A 19,123-nucleotide genomic window follows, 5' to 3' on the forward strand; every position below is an offset into this window, starting at 1 on the left:
TCCATATACGTTCCAACTTCCAACTGCTGGGACACGGGCCTCGACCTCCTATGATGAATGATAGGGGGTGCATTGATAGTGAAGATTTCTTAAAATAGATAGATTAATAATTTATGACTAGCAAAAATCGTATTACTTTTTTATTAAATTTTTAACTTGCACTTGTTAAATCATTACTTATGCATTACTCAGATTTGAGTTCGAACTCCGTGACAGATAACGTTCCATTAATTATGTTCATTAGTTAAGTATATTAATTAGGTTTAAATTAATTAACCTCTTCAAGTGCGGTTAAATATCTCTTTATTTATTTCCTTTTCGTAAATAGAATAGCTTTCTTTAAAGAAATGCTAAAGTAATAAAATCAATACTAATATTATAAAGCTGAAGAGTTTGTTTGTTTGAACGCGCTAATCTCGGGAACTACTGTTCCGATTTGAAAAATTATTTCGCTGTTGGATAGTCCATTTATCGAGAAAGACCAACAGGAGCGTAGCCACGCGGATGAAACCGCGAAGCGCAGCTAGTATTATATAAAATAGGTAACATGTTTGTACTGAACAGATCATGAAAATTCTTACACGAATAGAAATAATATTAGATTCATTTGGTTCTATTCATTAGTGACATAAGCTATTTTTTATTCCGGGTCATAGACGGAACCGGGGCAAACTGCTAGTCACTACATAATATAAAACAAAGTGGCTGTCGCTGTCCGTCCGTAAATGCTAAAATCTTAAAAAAATTCGTAACGGATTTTGATACAGTTTTTATTTATAGATGGATTTATTCTCGAGGAAGGTTTTAGACTTTAGTACTTACTTATATAATTTATTAGTTTTTAGACAAAATGGGCAAAGCCGCGGGAAAAGCTAGTTATTAAAATGCGAACGCAATGTTCTAGGAATTATTAAAATAAATTAAATTTCATACGCTGTATCTTGGTAAAGAAATAATTTCTCATTTCACTAATTATATTATATTGGAAACGCGAGCCATTTATTAAATATTTTTCTTCTCATACACGCTATTATTGATTTCACTTATATTTAATTTACTAAAAATCCGCGCGGAAAAATTAAGATTTTTCTTCTGCGTATTTTTCGGGGATAAAAAGTATCCTATTTTATGCCCAGGATAATAAGGTATAATTATACCAAGTTTCATCGAAATCGAACCGTTAGTTTTCACGTGATGCCTTCACATACAGACAGACAGACAGACAAAAATTATTTTAATCACATATTTGGGTTTGGTATCGATTCTGTAACACCCCCTGCTATTTATTTTTTCAATATTTTCAATGTACAGAATTGACCCTTCTACAGATTTATTATATGTATAGATATAATAATTAATATTATTATAGCGATTCAAACGTATTCTTGTCTGGAAGAAATTGCTGTGTGTAAATAAGGCCGCCTGTTAGGGTCAACTCACACCAAAAGAGCGGCGAAGCGCAGCGCAGCGCGGCGAAGCGCGGAGTAGCGGAGGCCCGCGACTTCTCGAGCATTCCAGCGACTTCTCGAGCAGTCGCGGGAATCCGCGCGCCTTCCCGCGATGAATTCACGGGTCGCTCTTTGCGCAGTTCGAATGCTCGCGCGCACAGACGCGTGCGGGGAGCGGGCGCGAGGGACGGGATATTGCCAGCGGCCGCTCGCGAATGCTCGAGCATTCTCTGGAATTCCCGCGACTTCTCGCGCAGTCGCACGGTCCGTCCGCTGGAATTCCACGGAATTCCAGCGGCGCCGCGGGCATCCGCGCGACTCGTTCGAGCTTCTCATGCGATAATGAGTATTATAGTAATGAAAATAAAGTTAAAATTCATATGACACGGAAACTGCGCTCCGCTTCGCCGCGCTTCGACGCTCTTTTGGTGTGAGTTGACCCTAAATATGTCAGTTTATTATTCTGAGTTTGATCATTTTCTTTGTCTGTAATAAGGCTGTAAAAAACGAACGGTTATGTGTTAAATAGAGACAACAATACAATAATGTTATAAATTTCTCCTATATCCTATTCATAATCAGTAGAATAATGCAGAAGAACTAATTATTTTGTCCACGGTTCATACATAAAATTTTGTTGTTGTTTATGGGACTCAAAGAGAAATAAATTAAATTTGGTAAACAGTTTTTATAAATATGCTTGCCAGTTGCCAATAAAGTCTATGATATATATAAAAGAGCTAGATACGTTACCCGCTCTCTATTTTGGCAAGAAAAAACTCAGGTAAGTGCCCGAGTTTCACTTAGTCACGCACCATTCAGCGTCGTGGCTGGACGTTCTTTTTGTATTTTAATCGGCAGTTGTTATTACGAAGTACATGAGTGAGACATGTATTATGTCTCGTGCGTGAGAGTGAAAGAGAGAACAACTGTATTGGTGATAATGCGTTAGTAAGTAGGTATGTATTAATTACGCTGTTTTTTAGTGCAATGATGTTGGCGTATGCCGCGTCTACTAGTATAATAGGTCATTGAATAAAGTATCGTCTTTTAAATTAATTAACTATTATAGTTAATTAGGTAAATGTTTTATAATTAATTATTTATTAACAATTTCTTGGCTGTATTGTGGTTGAATGACCTTTCAAATATATTATAAGTTATGCAACAGTATAAAATCAACAAGAAAATATATGTATACCTAATACCTATTACTAAAATAGATACGGGCACGCTTTACAGACTTCTAGAAAATCGTAAACCACAATTAAAAACTCGGTAAACTAATTGAATGAAGTTGTAATAACATTTCTTCCAGACCCATTTATATATGGATCTATTTATATGCGGAGTGTATTAAAAATGTCTAGAAATTAATGCGCATCTGTCCTATGCAACGCAAGGGAAGACTGAGTGAAGCCTCTCATTCGCGCGGCAGCCGCGCTCGCTAAAGCGCGGGCGTTTTGTAACGCGTCTGTATAATAATCTGTGTTTGAGACAAGTGGCTATGGAAACATGCTATACAGACAAAATTGTGTTCCATCGAAAGTGTTTTTTTTTTAATTGTGTGCCAACTTGATTTTGTTTTTAAATTTGAGGCGTTCTATTTTTAAACAATTTAATTTTTAATAATACAATTATTTAGTTACTTCTTTTATCATATTAGGTACTTGGTATTTGTATTACTGCTCGTATTTGACCTCATTATTCGTGCGTTATTTATTTTTCTTTCATTGCAAGTTGGTATTTTAGGACATGTTTTGGCTCGGGCGGAGTTCATTCGTTCTTTATTGTAATTTCTAACGCGTCTTACGTTATTATCGTTAAATACACATTATTATTATCAATATTACTTCACGATACTGTTATTTAATCTGCATTTCTAAATCGAAATGTTTAAAAATAGAATCCTCAGTGTTGTTTGAAATATAACGTTTCTTAGTGAATAATAGTTTTTAACTTGCATATATTATTCGAAGGATAACTAAACTGTAGTTTTTGGAAAACGAAGGCTATTTGAATGTGAACAAAATTGAAATTCGCAGTGCGCTTTGTGTGGAAATTTAATAAGATTTTATATTATTATAATAATTGGACGGTAAATGATTTTCACATAAAAACTTGGTGTTTTTAAGGTCGCCAACAAATGGGTAGGTATTTTATTTTATTTTTTATTTACGTTTCATACATGGCAACTTGCATGGATACTAGTTATTCTCAAGGACAGGCAGAATAATCGAAGGAATTTCAATTGATGTTAAAAATTAAAATTAACAAAATGGAGTCCGGTTATTATATTATACGTACCTATGTGTTGTTTATTGATTAGTATGTAAGACGCGATGCGGGTTCGAGTTTTGGTCGTGTAATTTTTAAACATATTTCATACTAATTATTATTTATTCTTATGTACCTACCTAACTATAATTGAGTGATTACTAATTGTATTTGGTTCTAATTTAAGTAATTTATCACAAGTCATATTATTACTAAACTAGCTGTGCCCGCGACTTCGTCCGCGTGGAATAGTGACTGCATAGTAGTTACTAATTAACTTAATTATTGAGTAAACACGTACTACCATAAATAATTAAAAGAACTGATAGTAAAATTTATTACTGGACTGAGCTAAAAAATAAAAAAAATAAATGCCTAATTAATTTTCTACGTATTTCTTTTAAATTATGTAATAATATTTATTTTTAAGCACCGGGGGAGGCGAGCAAATTTCTTCCTTCCTTGTATGGATGTTATTAACAATGTATCGTGCAGCAACTGATCAGCTTACTCGATACTCAGTTTTTATCAAATCCAGCACCAAATCTAAATCAGATCTTTCCTGTCTCACGCCTGTGGTAACTGAACCGTTTAGACCGTGCAATAAAAATTAAATAAAAAAAAACCAACGCAACGAAGAAAAGTGCATAGAAAAAGGAATAAACAATTTCACAAACTTCCCGACGATCTTTAAAAATAAATACCATTTTAAATAATATTTATAAAAAAAAACAAAGTCGTCGGGGCTGCCATGCCAACATTATCATAATAATTAATATATCATATACCTCTATATAAATATTTTTTTTTATAATGGTACATAATTTTTAAGATAGTCGGGAAGTTTGTAAAATGATTTATTCCTTTATCTTCGTTGCTTTGGGATTTTATTTTTAATTTTTAAATTTTTAAACTTCGGTTTCTTATTTTCATGTAATATTTTCAAGTGAGCGAGACTGAACTATCAAAATATATACCTCCATATTACATTCCTATATCATATTGATATCTATAAGTTTGTTGCTCCTTGACATCTTTTAAGTTGGGCCGTAACCGTGCACAATTTGTAATGGACCACAGTGGCAAAAGAAGTGGTATATTTAGGAAGAAAAATTGCCAAGGGCCAGGCTTATGTGGCTTTGAGTAGAGTTCAAAATTTCCAGGGTGTGGCTATCCTCTCGCTCCCATATCCCCCTCTTCTTTCACAAACTTTCAACCCTTCCCTTTCCACCCCTAGTAAATGGCAGAACCAATTTTGATGTAAACCATATTATCCTATATGTAATTGTACCTGCTGTAATTGTACACGTCATATCCTGTCGTTTGATGCTCCATTTGGTTTATTTATCTAACCACTGTCACCCCTAAAGTGCCCTTTTTTTTTTTTGGTAACGGGGAGGAAATCTTCAAAAGATACTCTCTTTTGGGGGAAAAAAGAGAGCATGTGGGATTCTTACCCACTAAAACCTCCTCGACGGCCTAACCCAAAGCTTGGTAGCGGGGACTCCGGGATCTCTTGTAGAACGCACCAGAGTTCCCGCAGCTATATGCCAGACTATGTGGCTTCTCTGCCTCTTTATCAATTACCCAGAGTGGGCAGGACAGTCACAGGACCGGGAAGATGCCCTATATGTTCATCCGTTTATTAGGTAATAAACGGATGAACCGATTTCGATAAAAAATTACTAATTGTAATTCACACGTTGCTGCTTGAGTATATTATTTGACCACATTCGATTATTGTCCATTCCCACTTTTACCGCTGTAATCTGTGCTGTAATCTAATAAATGGATAAACCGAATTGTATAAAAATATAACTAACTGTACTTCACCCGTTATGCACTTTCATTTGATATGTCACCTAGGTATACTTGACAACATTCGTTTTTTTCATTCCCACTTTTACCCATATATAGGTATAGTAAATGGATGAACCGATTTTGATTAAATATGTCTAATTATAATTTACACGTCATGCCCTTTCATTTCATATGTCACTTGAGTCAAAATTCATTTTTACCTACCACTTTTATACCTACTTATCATCATCAATACATATAATAAAATTCTAGAAAAGTCGTGTCTGTACAATCAAAATATATAAAAAAAAATTAGCAGGTGCTATTATTAAATCGATCCCAAACCCAAAACTGTAGTTAAAAATTTTTTTGTCTGTTTGTCTGTTTGTCTGTTTGTCTGTTTGTCGGTTTGTCTGTTTGTCTGTATGTTCGTGCACGCTAATCTCAGAAACGGCTTATCCGATTAAGATGCGGTTTTCACTAATATATTGTGGTAATCTTCATTTAACATTTAGTGTTTATTTCATGTCAATCGGTTCGTAAATAAAAAAGTTATGACCATTTAAGTATTCACGGCGAACATTTGCTAAGGCATTCTATACACTGTACGATAAAACGTAAGTTATCTGTTACAATTATTATTCCTGTAAATGTCCAAGTGATCATATCGAAAGTGCCCAAGCGGGGGGGGGGGGGGGTTGGTCAAATTAGAATTATTCTTACTTCTAGGTAAATTTTATACATAAAATGTCCTTTAAATTATGTCGTATTATATTTTTAACCCCCGACGCAAAAAGATGGGTGATAAGTGTTTGACCGCTATGTGTGTTTGTGTGTGTGTCTGTTTGTGCCACCGTAGCTCGCTAACAAGTAATCCGAATTAGATGCGGTTTTTTTAGTTAGGCAGCATATTTTCCGACGCTGGTTCTTAGATAAAGTGTATCAAAATCGGTTCATCCATTTATTATACCTAGGTATATTATTATAGGGGTAAATGTGGGAATGAAAAAAACGAAAGTTGTCAAATATAAGTACCTAAGTGATATATTAAATGAAAGTGAACGACCTATCAGTAACAATTCGGTTCATCCATTTATTTAATATTGGTATAAAAGTGGTAATAAAAAAATGAATTTGTCTATGAATATATCATATGAAAGGGCATGACGTGTAAAGTTTAATTAGACATGTTTTATCAAAATCGGTTCATCCATTTATTATATTTATACCTTTTTATGGGTAAAAGTGGGAATGAAAAAAAAACGAATGTTGTCAAATATACCCAAGTGACATATCAAATAAAAGTGCATAACGGGTGAAGTACACTTAGTTATATTTTTATCCAATTCGGTTTATCCATTTATTAGATTACAGCGGTAAAAGTGGGAATGAATAATGTGGTCAAATAATATACTCAAGCGGCATATCAAAATATGAAAGGGCAACGTGTGAATTACAATTAGTCATATTTTATCGAAATCGGTTCATCCGTTTATTACATTTAGGGCTTTTTAGGGGTGACAGTGGGGATAAATAAACCAAATGGAGCATCAAACTACAGGATATGACGTGTACATATAGGTACAATTAGATATGGTTTACATCAAAATCGGTTCTGCCATTTACTAGGGATGGAAAGGGAAGGGTTGAAAGTCTGTGAAAGAAGAGGGGATATGGGAGCGAGAGGATAGCCACACCCTGGAAATTTTGAACTCTACTCAAAGCTACATAGGCCTGGCCCTTGGCAATATTTTTTCCTAAGTATACCACTTCTTTTGCCACTGTGGTCCATTACAATTTGTGCACGGTTACGGCCCAACTTAAAAGATGTCAAGGAGCAACAAACTTATAGATATCAATATGATGTAGGAATGTAATATGGAGGTAGAGGTAGGTCTCGCTCACTTGAAAATATTACATGAAAATAAGAAACCGAAAGGAATAAATAATTATTTTACAAACTTCCCGACGATCTTTAAAATTAAGTACCATATATGTATTTTGATAATGAGGTATATTATGATGATGTTGGCATGGCAGCCCCGACGACTTTGTTTTTTTTTTTTTATAAATATTTAAAATGGTATTTATTTTTAAAAATCTTCGGAAAGTTTGTGAAATTATTTATTCCTTTTTCTATGTATGCACTTTTCTTCGTAGCGCTGTTTTTTTTTTATTTAATTTTTATTGCACGGTCTAAACGGTTTAGTTACTACCTACAGGCGTGAGACAGGATTCAGGAAAGATCTGATTTGGATTTTGTGCTGGATTTGATAAAAACTGAGTATCGATTAAGCTGATCAGTTGCTGCACGATACATAGTTAAAAACATCCATACAAGGAAGGAAGGAAAAGAAATTTGCTCCCCTCCCCCCTGGTGCCTAAAAATAATATGACATAATTTAAAAGAAATTATACGTAGAAAATTAATAAGGCATTTTTTTGTATTGTTTAGCTCAGTTTAGTAAGTAATAAATTTTACTTACAGTTCTTTTAATTATTTATGGTAGTCTGTGTTTACTCAATAATTTAAGATAAGTAGTAACTACTATGCAGTCACTATTCCACGCGGACGAAGTCGCGGGCACAGCTAGTATCAAATAAATGGATAAGATTTTGATAAAATTTGACTTATTGTTACTGATAGGTCGTTCACTTTCATTTAATATAATATCACTAAAGTATAGTAGATCACTTTTGTTTTTTTCATTCCCACTTTTACCCCCTATATACCTAGGTATAGGTAATAAATGGATGAACCTATTTTGATACAGTTTATCTAAGAACCAGCGTCGGAAAATATACTGCCTAACAAAATAAACCGCATCTAATTCGGATTACCTGTTAGCGAGCTACGGTGGCACAAACAGATACATACACAGACACACATAGCGGTCAAACACTTATCACCCATCTTTTTGCGTCGGGGGTTAAAAATATAATACGACATAATTTAAAGGACATTATATGTATAAAATTTACCTATAGGTAAGTAAGCATAATTCTAATTTGAACCCTCCCCCCTACTACCTCAGCTTACCCCCCCCCACCCTTGGGGACTTTCGATATGATCACCTGGACATTTATAGAAATATCTATAGCGTATAACTTACGTTTTATCGTACACTGTATAGTGTACAATAGAATGCCTTAGCAAATGTTCGCCGCGAATACTTAAATGGTCATAACTTTTTTATTTATCAACCGATTGACATGAAATAAACACTAAATGTTAAATGAAGATTACTACAATATATTAGTGAAAACCGCATCTAAATCGGATAAGCCGTTTCTGAGATTAGCGTGCACGAACATACAGACAAACAGACAAAAAATTTTTTAACTACAGTTTTGGGTTTGGGATCGATTTAATAATAACCCCTGCTATTTTTTTTTACATATTTTCATTGTACAGACACCACTTTTCTACAATTTTATTATATGTATTGATTATAAAGAATAAATATAAAAGCTACAACTTACCTTTTGTGGGAACGCAAGAAGGATTTTTAAAAATGTCAACAATGAACACAATCTATTATTACCAATATTAACTGTTAAATGGTGTCTTGTTTGACATCAAATAATAAACATCTACCCTCACTTCACATAAAATATAAGCACCTGAAGTGGACTCTGGGAAGACATGGGTTAAAAAGATACAAATAAAAAACCCCACCAACATCATAATATTTAAATTATAAATTTGCAAGAAGTTTATTATGTAAATTGATTTGATTTTAATGAAATCTCAATAGATGGCGCTGTTTCAAATTTGTCTTTATACTATTTAATTCATTAAACTGTTTCTCTGCCCAAATTACGTAAATGACATAGTTTTTATTTTGTAAAGCTAGATAATAGCATGGCTTACTCGAAACCAACATTTAAACATGAGTCTTTAGATTGTACGCTGTCGTAGTACACGGAATATATAAGAAAAATAAAGGTCCACAGCTCCTCCCCCGAAGGTGATATCATGATAATATGTTTAAACTATCCTCACCCGACTTCTCAGGAACATTAATGCAAAATTTGAAGTTAATCTATGCAGTACTTTCTGAGATTAGCTCGGAAATACATACAGACAAACAGACAAACCGACAAACAGACAAACAGACAAACAGACAAACAGACAAAAATTCTAAAAACTATATTTTTGGCTTCTATATCGATTATAGATCATGGATTATGTATTCTTTTAAAAAAATATTTAATGTACAGTTTTGACTTTCCTACGATTTTATTATATGTATAGATTGGTAGTATCGAGTACCTAAATAAATATGAAAGCTTTGAACAGGTTTTTACTTTTTATTGATCTTTTCGGTAGTTATGTACAATGCGGTTATACCTATATGGAAATATTTTTTTCTAATAGACAAAAAAAAACACCGAACATACAAAAAGAAACGAATACATTGAGCCATTCTCAGGTGTTGGTAATTTTTTTTTTAATTGAATAGATTAGTTTATATGTTTCTACATTATTATTTATTATGGTAGATACCTACATACATTTTGAAATTATGCTATTTATAAATTAATAGTTATAAGTTATTATGTTATGTATTTATTAATATGTTAAATTGAATTTTATAATATGCGTCTTTTATTTAACTTTTATAAACCAGTAGTTTGATCTCTCCTTTGTATCATTATGATTATTTTTATAGACCAATTTATTATGGTTTGTACTTTGTATTCATAATATTGTTTCTTGCTCGATTAATGAATTAATAATAAATTAATTCTATCGATTAGTGAATTTTTGTTTTGTTTATTTATTATATTAATTTATTATTATCTATTGATTACGTACACTTATAACAGGCAAAAAGTTAATCTATACCTAGGTACCTACTAATATTATGTCACGGATGAATTCTACACATACCCGTGGCCCTGTCGCTGATGCGGCTTGACGGAACACAGTGGGGTTTTGGTCGGTAGGAATCCGACATAACCCACGGCCTCTTCCCCGGAGGCCGTGGGTATCTATGCAAGATTTCCCCAATAAAAAAAAAAAAAAAAGGTACTAATATTATAACTAGCTGAAGAGTTTGTTTGTTTGAACGCGCTAATCTCAGGAACTGCTGGTTCGTTTGAAAATCTCTTTCGGTGATAGCCCATTTATCGAGGAAGGCTCAAGGCTATATTACATTATCATCACGCTAAGAACAATAGGAGCTGGGCAATGCGGGTAAAACCGCGGGGCACTGCTAGTATGTAGCGTTTCTTTAAAATAATTACCAACGCACCATTAAAACAATAGGGTTGTTAGTTGTTACTTTATAAATATTTTTGGAACTCGGAATTGACAACCCTAGAAACAATAAGACTAAAATAACGAAACTAGAAGACCTAACAGTAGTCAGTAACAGAATGTTACGGCCTGTTTGACATTGCTTTCAATATTCGAAAGGCATGTTTTTTATATAAATTGTATTAGTTGGAATAAAAAATAGCGTAATCTATACTAATATGTATTATAAAGCTGAAGAGTTTGTTTGTTTGAACGCGCTTATCTCAGGAACTAGTAACTACTGAGCTGAAATAATTTTTCGGAATTAGAGGTCATAATACGGCCCCTGTAGTATATAGTAAACTAGCTTACCGCCCGCGGCTTCGCCCGCTTTGTCCAAAACCTAATAAATTATATACTAAAACCTTCCTCTTGAATCACTCTATCTATCTATTAAATCACTCTATCTATTAAAAAAAACCGCATCAAAATCCGTTGCGTAGTTTTAAAGATTTAAGCATACAAAGGGACATAGGGACAGAGGAAGCGACTTTGTTTTATACTATGTAGTGATAGTGATAACGATTTGGCCCTTTTAACAACTTGCAAGTGTACATAAATAAGTTTGGCTTCACGTGAATGAATGAATGAATGAATGAAAACGCTTTATTGTACACCATTACAAACAGGAAAAGACATACATATACAGAAGAGAGACATGCACAAATGGCGGCCTTATGGCTTTAGTAGCCATCTCTTCCAGGCAACCAAACACAAGATAAAGTGTAATAACGTTCGTGTATAAAATATGTACGCTTGCAAGTTATCGATTTTGTATACCGGCGCAAAATTGTTTGTAAACTTAAAGGGACTGGAAATAAAGTTATTATTGCAGTTGAAGATATAATGGAATATATTGTGAGTTTTATTTTCTATTGTCATCTCTTATTATAAACTAGCTGTGGGACGCGGTTTTACTCGCATTGCTCTCATCTTATCTAGATATAGTTTAGTTTATGCGTGATGGGACGAGCAGTAGCTAAAGCATAGCTTAGTTAGTTAGCTAGTATAGTTTAGCTTATAGCATTCTCGATAAAATGGTCTATGTAACACTGAAATAATTTTTCAAATCGGCCAAAAAATATTGTATTGTCACCGATTCTCGATAATTATTCAAAGTTTGAATATAATATTTATGTTATCTGTACATTGGGTCAACAATAACAACATCCAGTCTAAAGGAGACATAGAAACATACAGATTACAGGTGAAGTTAATAAGTCTTTGCCTTTATTTTTAATTTGTATTAAGTACTAGAGGTCCGCCCCGGCTTCGCCCGTGGTACATATTTCGCAATAAAAGGTAGCCTATGTCCTTTCTCGGGTATCAAAATATCTCCATACCAAATTTCATGCAAATTGGTTCAGTAGTTTAGGCGTGATTGAGTAACAGACAGACAGACAGAGTTACTTTCACATTTATAATATTAGTATGGATTATCATTTTAACTAACAGGTAGCTAAAAAGTACATATATCCAGTAGTTCCCTTACAAAATTTTACATTTTTAACATTATTGCTAGTTTTGTTTGTCTTGTTTAAGATAAGGCTTTCAAACTATCTCTATAGCAGATTTACTCCAAAACGGTTCAGTGGTTGAAGCTTGAACAAGAGACAGACACATTTAAAATATTAGTTAGGATACCTATGTTATTTTACACACTTTTTAATTCAACATGATTGCAAATAGAACTTAGAAGTAATATTTCCAAGTTGATGTTTTGAGCGGTTTACAAGTGGGCGTGGTCACAGAGTGCCGATTTGCGCATGTAGGTATGTTGTAACAATGCATCGGGATTTAAATCCGTTAAAAGTCTCTATGTTATTTGCGGTTTTATAAATTTATAATACCGTAGAGAAAGGAATTTCGCGTCTCTCTCTTTATATCTCTTTGTTATGTGTTTATCATCACTAAGTACATAGTATAAAACAAAGTCAATTTCCCTGTCCCTATGTCCCTTTTAATATGCTTAAATCTTTAAAACTACGCAACGGATTTTGATGCGGTTTTTTTAATAGATAGAGTGACACAAGAGGAAGGTTTTAGTAAATAATTTATTAGGTTTTAGACAAAGCCGCGGGCGGTAAGCTAGTAAGTGAATAAGTTATTAAGTAATCATTGCTAAAGCAATGATTACTTAAAATATTATAAATGCAAAAGTATGTTTGTTCGTATTTCTTAGTAAGAAGACTAGAGAGTGATATAGGCTACGTTTTACAGCGGGGAAACATCTCATTCCTTTGTGTTTTCCCTTTGAACAGCTTGTAAGAAATAAATAAACAAGATTTTGCCGTCCCAGAAGACTTCTCCGCGAATCGAATCCAGTACATTATACTATCAGGCTTTTCAAGCAATCAATACAAGAACTACCCCAGTTCTTTAATACCATAGTATACTAATTACAAGTGATCGTTTATGCAATCAGTTTATGTAATACTAGCTTTCCGCCTGCGGCTTCGCCCGCGTTTTCAAAGAAAAACCCGCATACTTCCCGTTCCCGTGGAATTTCCTGGATAAAACCTAGCCTATATTACTCGTGGATAATGTAGCTTTCGAATGGTGAAAGAATTTTTAAAACCGGTCCAGTAGTTTATGAGCCTATTCATTACAATCAAACAAACAAAGTTTTCCTCTTTATAATATTAGTGTAGAATAAGAAGCTGTCCTGGCAAACGTTTGCCTCTCTTATCACTTAGGGGTGTGAAAAATAGATGACGGCCGATTGTCTGATCTACCCGATGTAAGTAAATGTAAGGTCGCATATAATATGATCTAGGTACTACAGATCAAATAGGCCAACGAATGACATGAGAATTTTATCACTATATAAGTACTAGGTACATAGTATAAAACAAAGTCGCTTTCTCTGATCTTTAAAACTACGCAATATGATGCGGTTTTTTAAAGATAGAGTAATTCAAGAGAAGTATATAATTTATTAGCTTTTAGACAAAGTGAGCGAAGACACGGGAGGTTAGCTAGTATATTATAAAAGACTAGATTTTCAAATACGTAATGCATACAATAAACAGTCACAGATTAAACAAGAAAAGGGTATTTCATAGGCGATCTATTTTCAACAAAATTCCCCGAATACTCTATCGATGCACTTCGAGACCTTGTAAAGGGAAATTCACATTATTCCCGGGTAAATCGGTTCGTCCCTGTGCTCACGGCACGTGTACTTCTGTTCGCGGAAAATCTGTAGTTTTTTTTATCAGATTGCGAAAAGAGGTTTTCGATGGATGTGTATTTTTGTTTTTTTTTTTGTTTGTTTGGTGTTTTGTTGGGAGTAGCTCTTGTTTCAAGGGATGATTGAAAGTTTATAAATAACATTTTTTCTGCTCTTAGGTTATTTATTACAGTATTTAGCGTCGTTTAATGTGATAGCTGTGTCCCGCGGGTTTACCCGAATTGCTCTGCTCCTGTGTAGCGTGATGATTAAAGCCTTCCTCGATAAATGGGCTATCTATCTACATATGTAGTGAAGATACCTGAAGATAAATTATTATTTTTATAGTCGTTTGTTGCTTTTAGCGGATTTTTCCAATTAGGTGTTATGGTGTAGCTTGATCAGTGCCGGCGTTAGGGGGGGGGGGCTTGAGGGGACAATGGCCCAGGGCGATAAATTCTGGGGGGCCGCGCCGGCACTAAGCTTGATATAAGAAATAGGTATTAGATACTAGCGGTCCGCCCCGGCTTCGCTCGTAGTACAAATAAAGATAAAGTCATAAATACATAATTAAACATAAACAAACAATTATAATATTTTTTGGTATTTGGTTTCTACAACTAAGATGTTGTTATGATATTTCATACATACAAGCGCTGAACGTTATCGATTAACGGCCGTTCGCAACAGATAGTTACATCCCTATTACACATTCTACAAGTTTGATTTATCCTTACGCAAGATACAAGTTTATCCGTACATCAAAGTGCGTCCAAATGAGTTCAGCAATCAGCAGTTAATGAGAGACAATAGAGTTACTTTCGCATTTATAACATAAATAATAATAATAACTAGCAGTACGCCCCGGCTTCGCCCGTGGTACATGTTTATGTTTTCTCTCCGTAAGAACCATCCTCGTACTTCAAGGAATATTATAAAAAAAGACGTGTGTCACTCGGGGACTGCCGCGGTAAAGCTATTGCATGCTATGCCTTCAAACCACACCTCCGCCCATCGGAGTGGGGAGCGTGAGGTTTTTTCGTTACGGAATTTCTCGATTTGGTCCCCGCGCTCAAGGAAGCCGTTCCGCCGTTCTCGAGTTATGCGCTTACCAACGCATTTTGATTAATTTTTTATTATAGAAAACACACGTATATCCAGTTTTATTTATATTTGTATTTTACATACATAAAGGATATTATCTACTGACTAACTAATATAAAAATTAATTAACCAACAAAATCGGTCAGAAAGATAACCGTTATAAACATGACATAGATGTTTATTAGTTCCAAATAATAAAAATATTTATTCCAACCAAGTAGGTACACATTTTGATAATAATGTTATTTTTACATTAAGTACATATTCAAAAAATAATACAATATTGACTCTACCCTATTTGCACAGATAAAAAGTACGATATTTATTATATTATCGTTTTTCGATAGTGCTGTGATACGCACCTGCCCTGTGTTATCCATACTTACTAATATTATAAATTCGAAAGTAACTCTGTCTGTCTATCTGTTACTCAATCATGCCTTAACTACTGAACCAATTTGCATGAAATTTGGTATAGAGATATTTTGATACCCGAGAAAGGACATAGGCTACTTTTTACCCAGGCACATAGGATAGGTTTTATCCCGGAAATCCCACGGGAACGGGAACTATGCGAGTTTTTCTTTGACTGCGCGGGCGAAGCCGCGGGCGGAAAGCTAGTATATAATAATGGTGCGTCCACACGGGGCTAATGTGAAACTTACAATAATAAAAATGATCAACTTTGCAGGATATTGGTTTTTTTTATATAGGTAACTAGTCATGAATAGAGTTTAATTTAATTTCATTTATTTTGGTAATAGGTATTGATATATTTTTCAGATTAAAAGCCCCTACTCTCTAGTAGCTAAGCTAACAAGCTAGATAGTAGTTATCTAACTAAATAATTAAAATGGTGTAAAAAAAGAACGTGTGTACCGAGCACACGTGTCAGAAGTGAAACTTCTTTGGCAAGATTTAAAGATACCAAAATCGTCGCCTTACTCCATGACGTGACGGTATTGCCATGACGTGACGGTATTGCCATGACGTGACCTTGAAATTTTACTCTCAACACGCCTTAAGAAGTTTCGAAAGTTATGAAATTATTATATTGTCAATGATAAGAATACAAAGTTTAAATTAAATTTTAAGAGGATCAAAATGGAGTCGATTACGTAGAAACTTACAGACAAACATACAGGTGAAGCTAATAAAAGCTAATAAAAGACCGACCGTTGTCAGGATATTGGAAAATTGTTAGCAAGATAGTAATATGAGACTATATGCAATTTAATTTGCTACCGTAATATACCAGAGCACTATTTTTATAAATTTTCCTAGTAAAAAATTAATCTATATAAAAATGAAACCCGTTTTCTTTGGTCACGGCATCACGCGTGAACGGATCGGTCCGATTCGATAATTCTTTTTTTATTATATTCCTTGAAGTACGAGGATGGTTCTTATGTAGAGAAAACGTAAATATGTACCACGGGCGGAGCCAGGGCGGACCGCTACCGCTAGTGTTTTATAAATATCAAATATAAATCGCTTTATACTGGTGAAATCATTAATAACAAATCACAATGGTTACTAAATGAGTTCCCGTAAACACGTGGTGCAAATGAATTATTTTATGTATTGTTTTAGATATTAGCCACAGTTTGGTACTTCTATTTTTTCATTACCTCTAGATATTAGCCACAGTTTGGTACCTCTATTTTTTCATTACCTCTAGATATTAGCCGCAGTTTGTTACCTCTATTTTTTCATTACCTCTAGATATTAGCCACAGTTTGGTACCTCTATTTTTTCATTACCTCAAGATATTAGCCACAGTTTCGTACCTCTATTTTTTCATTACCTCTATTGTACCCTCGGGAATGATGTGTTGTTTGTGATGTGGCTTGTATTAGTCTTGTAATGCATTTATTTTGTTTGAACCGCGTTATAGGCGAAGAAACTTAGGTTTTATTCGAAAAGTCTCTCGGCTAACAATCAATAATAATTGATGTTAATTTTTTCTGGAACACTATAACCCCCTGTAAGAATATTTATAAACTTTATAATATATAAATCTTTATAAATAACTAGCTGTGCTCCGCTCCTGTTGGTCTTAGCGCAGCGTGATGATAATATTATCCTTCCTCGATAAATGGGCTATCTAAAACCGAAAGAATTTTTCAAATCGAACCAGAAGTTCCCGAGGTTAGCGCGTTCAAACAAACAAACAAACTCTTCAGCTTTATAATATTAGTATAGATGTTATCCACTGGGGATATTTGATTTTGAATCCGAGAATCAGTTTCCCCACTGATGTCTATATAAATTTATTGTTGTCGACACTTTTGATTTATGGAACTTGGAAGGCATTTGATGTCGTTACGTTGGATGCGTTTGTAACCTGTCATATTGTGTCATATCTATATTTATAGTCAAAGTCTTCTGTTACGTATTATAGTGTTCTCTACACGTATAGAGATGATGTATCGATAAATCTTTATACAGTATCAAACTTCGGATTTGTCGAATGCGTGTTTCATCGCGATACTTGCAGTGGAACGCGGGGAGAGGCATTTTTAAATTTAGTTATTACTTTATATATTTTAAATAACTTTGTCTAAAACTAATAAATTATATACTAAAATCTTCCTCTTGAATCACTCTATATCTATTAAAAAACCGCATTAAAATACGTTGCGTAGTTTTAAAGATTTAAGCATACATATCCCTATATAGGGCCAGAGAAAACGGCTTTGTTTTATACTATGTAGTGATTAATTTATTGTACCGTTCAAGTTGAGGCTCCTAAGTTAAAAAATTAAAGAGAGAAAAGGTATTGATTGCCAAAACACTAAAATGAGTACAAAATAATTTAAGTTCATAAAACATAACTTAAGTTATGAAACTTAGCTAGCATTTGTTATTGGAGATACTTACAATTTCATTCGTTGCCATTGAAATGAATAATAACAGCAAAATATTGTATCCCACGACTCATATTACGCATAGCTTTTAAAATCTGACACTCCAGATTTAAATGAATTAAACCTTTTGTTTAATATTCAGTTACTTTTATCAATTATCATATAAGTAAATTATTTCCACGTTCGTTAAAAGTTCGATATTTTTTACTCAAAAAGATAGCCTTGACCTATGTTACCAAATCAATTATTCTGTATGAGCCTACCTTCTTAAATAATATTATGATTATCAACTTTATAAACTATTAACTAACTACTTGTTTTGGATCAGGTCCAAATAATCTAATTCTAAACACTCTTACTGAAGCTCAACCTAATTACCATTTTGTCAAACTCAAACCTTTTTTTGGTCAATTAGACTTCTTGAGACGACTTAAAAGAAGCACTTTTGAATCGTCATAACATAGTTTTACCAATTACCATTAATAAAATTAATAATATCTAATTTTACAGGTAAAGAGGTGCAAAAGAGGTGGCGGTCAATACGCGACTCGTACACGAAAGCGTACAGGCAAGGCAAGTGTCCGCCGCCGGAACACTGTGCGCCGGGCAGCCGCCGCTATCAGTACCACAGGCAGATGTCCTTCCTGCTGCGCGCGCTAAAGAACAAGTGAGTGATTTGTATGCGGTGTCCCGCAGGGTTCAGCACTTGGTCCGCTGCTATTCAACGTATATGAGAGTGATACGTATCGGGTGTCCCCCAAGGTTAAACATTTGGACCTTCGCTATTCAATATCTGTGTGCAGTGTGAGTGGGAAATATACTGAGTGTTCTACAGGATTCAACACTTGGTCGTTCTTTGTTAGTAACAAATGTAACGGAATGAAAATAATTTTAAGTAAATGAAAATGTTAGAATATAATATGTATGTAGTATTTAACATATCCGCATTTAAAATTAGGTACATATTTCATAATATTATAATGTGTTTTATCAGGTCTTACCACGAGTGTTGCAATTTTACTTTGTTACATTACACACACACATTATCGTAACTTACTATTTTTTATTATTTTTATTAAAATATTATTTACCTATCATACTTTTAAAAACGTAATTTCCTCAACTATGAGTCATATCTGAGGATATT

General features: G+C 33.9%; 1 protein-coding gene across 2 annotated transcripts in view; it reads left to right on the forward strand.

Moving 5' to 3' along the window:
* Nucleotides 1–19,123, forward strand: part of LOC123703723 — a 46,812-nt gene that overhangs the window by 22,226 nt on the left and 5,463 nt on the right. Inside the window, exons 1-2 of one of the 2 annotated variants that reach the window (XM_045651819.1) lie at nucleotides 3,047–3,598; nucleotides 18,487–18,643. In XM_045651819.1, coding sequence (XP_045507775.1) covers nucleotides 3,595–3,598; nucleotides 18,487–18,643 — 161 coding nt within the window. In that variant the 5' untranslated portion in view covers nucleotides 3,047–3,594. Of the gene's footprint in view, nucleotides 1–3,046; nucleotides 3,599–18,486; nucleotides 18,644–19,123 lie in introns of those variants that run through there. The other variant, XM_045651818.1, reaches the window with a different exon arrangement.

The sequence above is a fragment of the Colias croceus genome, chromosome 27 (assembly GCF_905220415.1).
Source record: "Colias croceus chromosome 27, ilColCroc2.1".
NCBI lineage: Eukaryota > Metazoa > Arthropoda > Insecta > Lepidoptera > Pieridae > Colias > Colias croceus.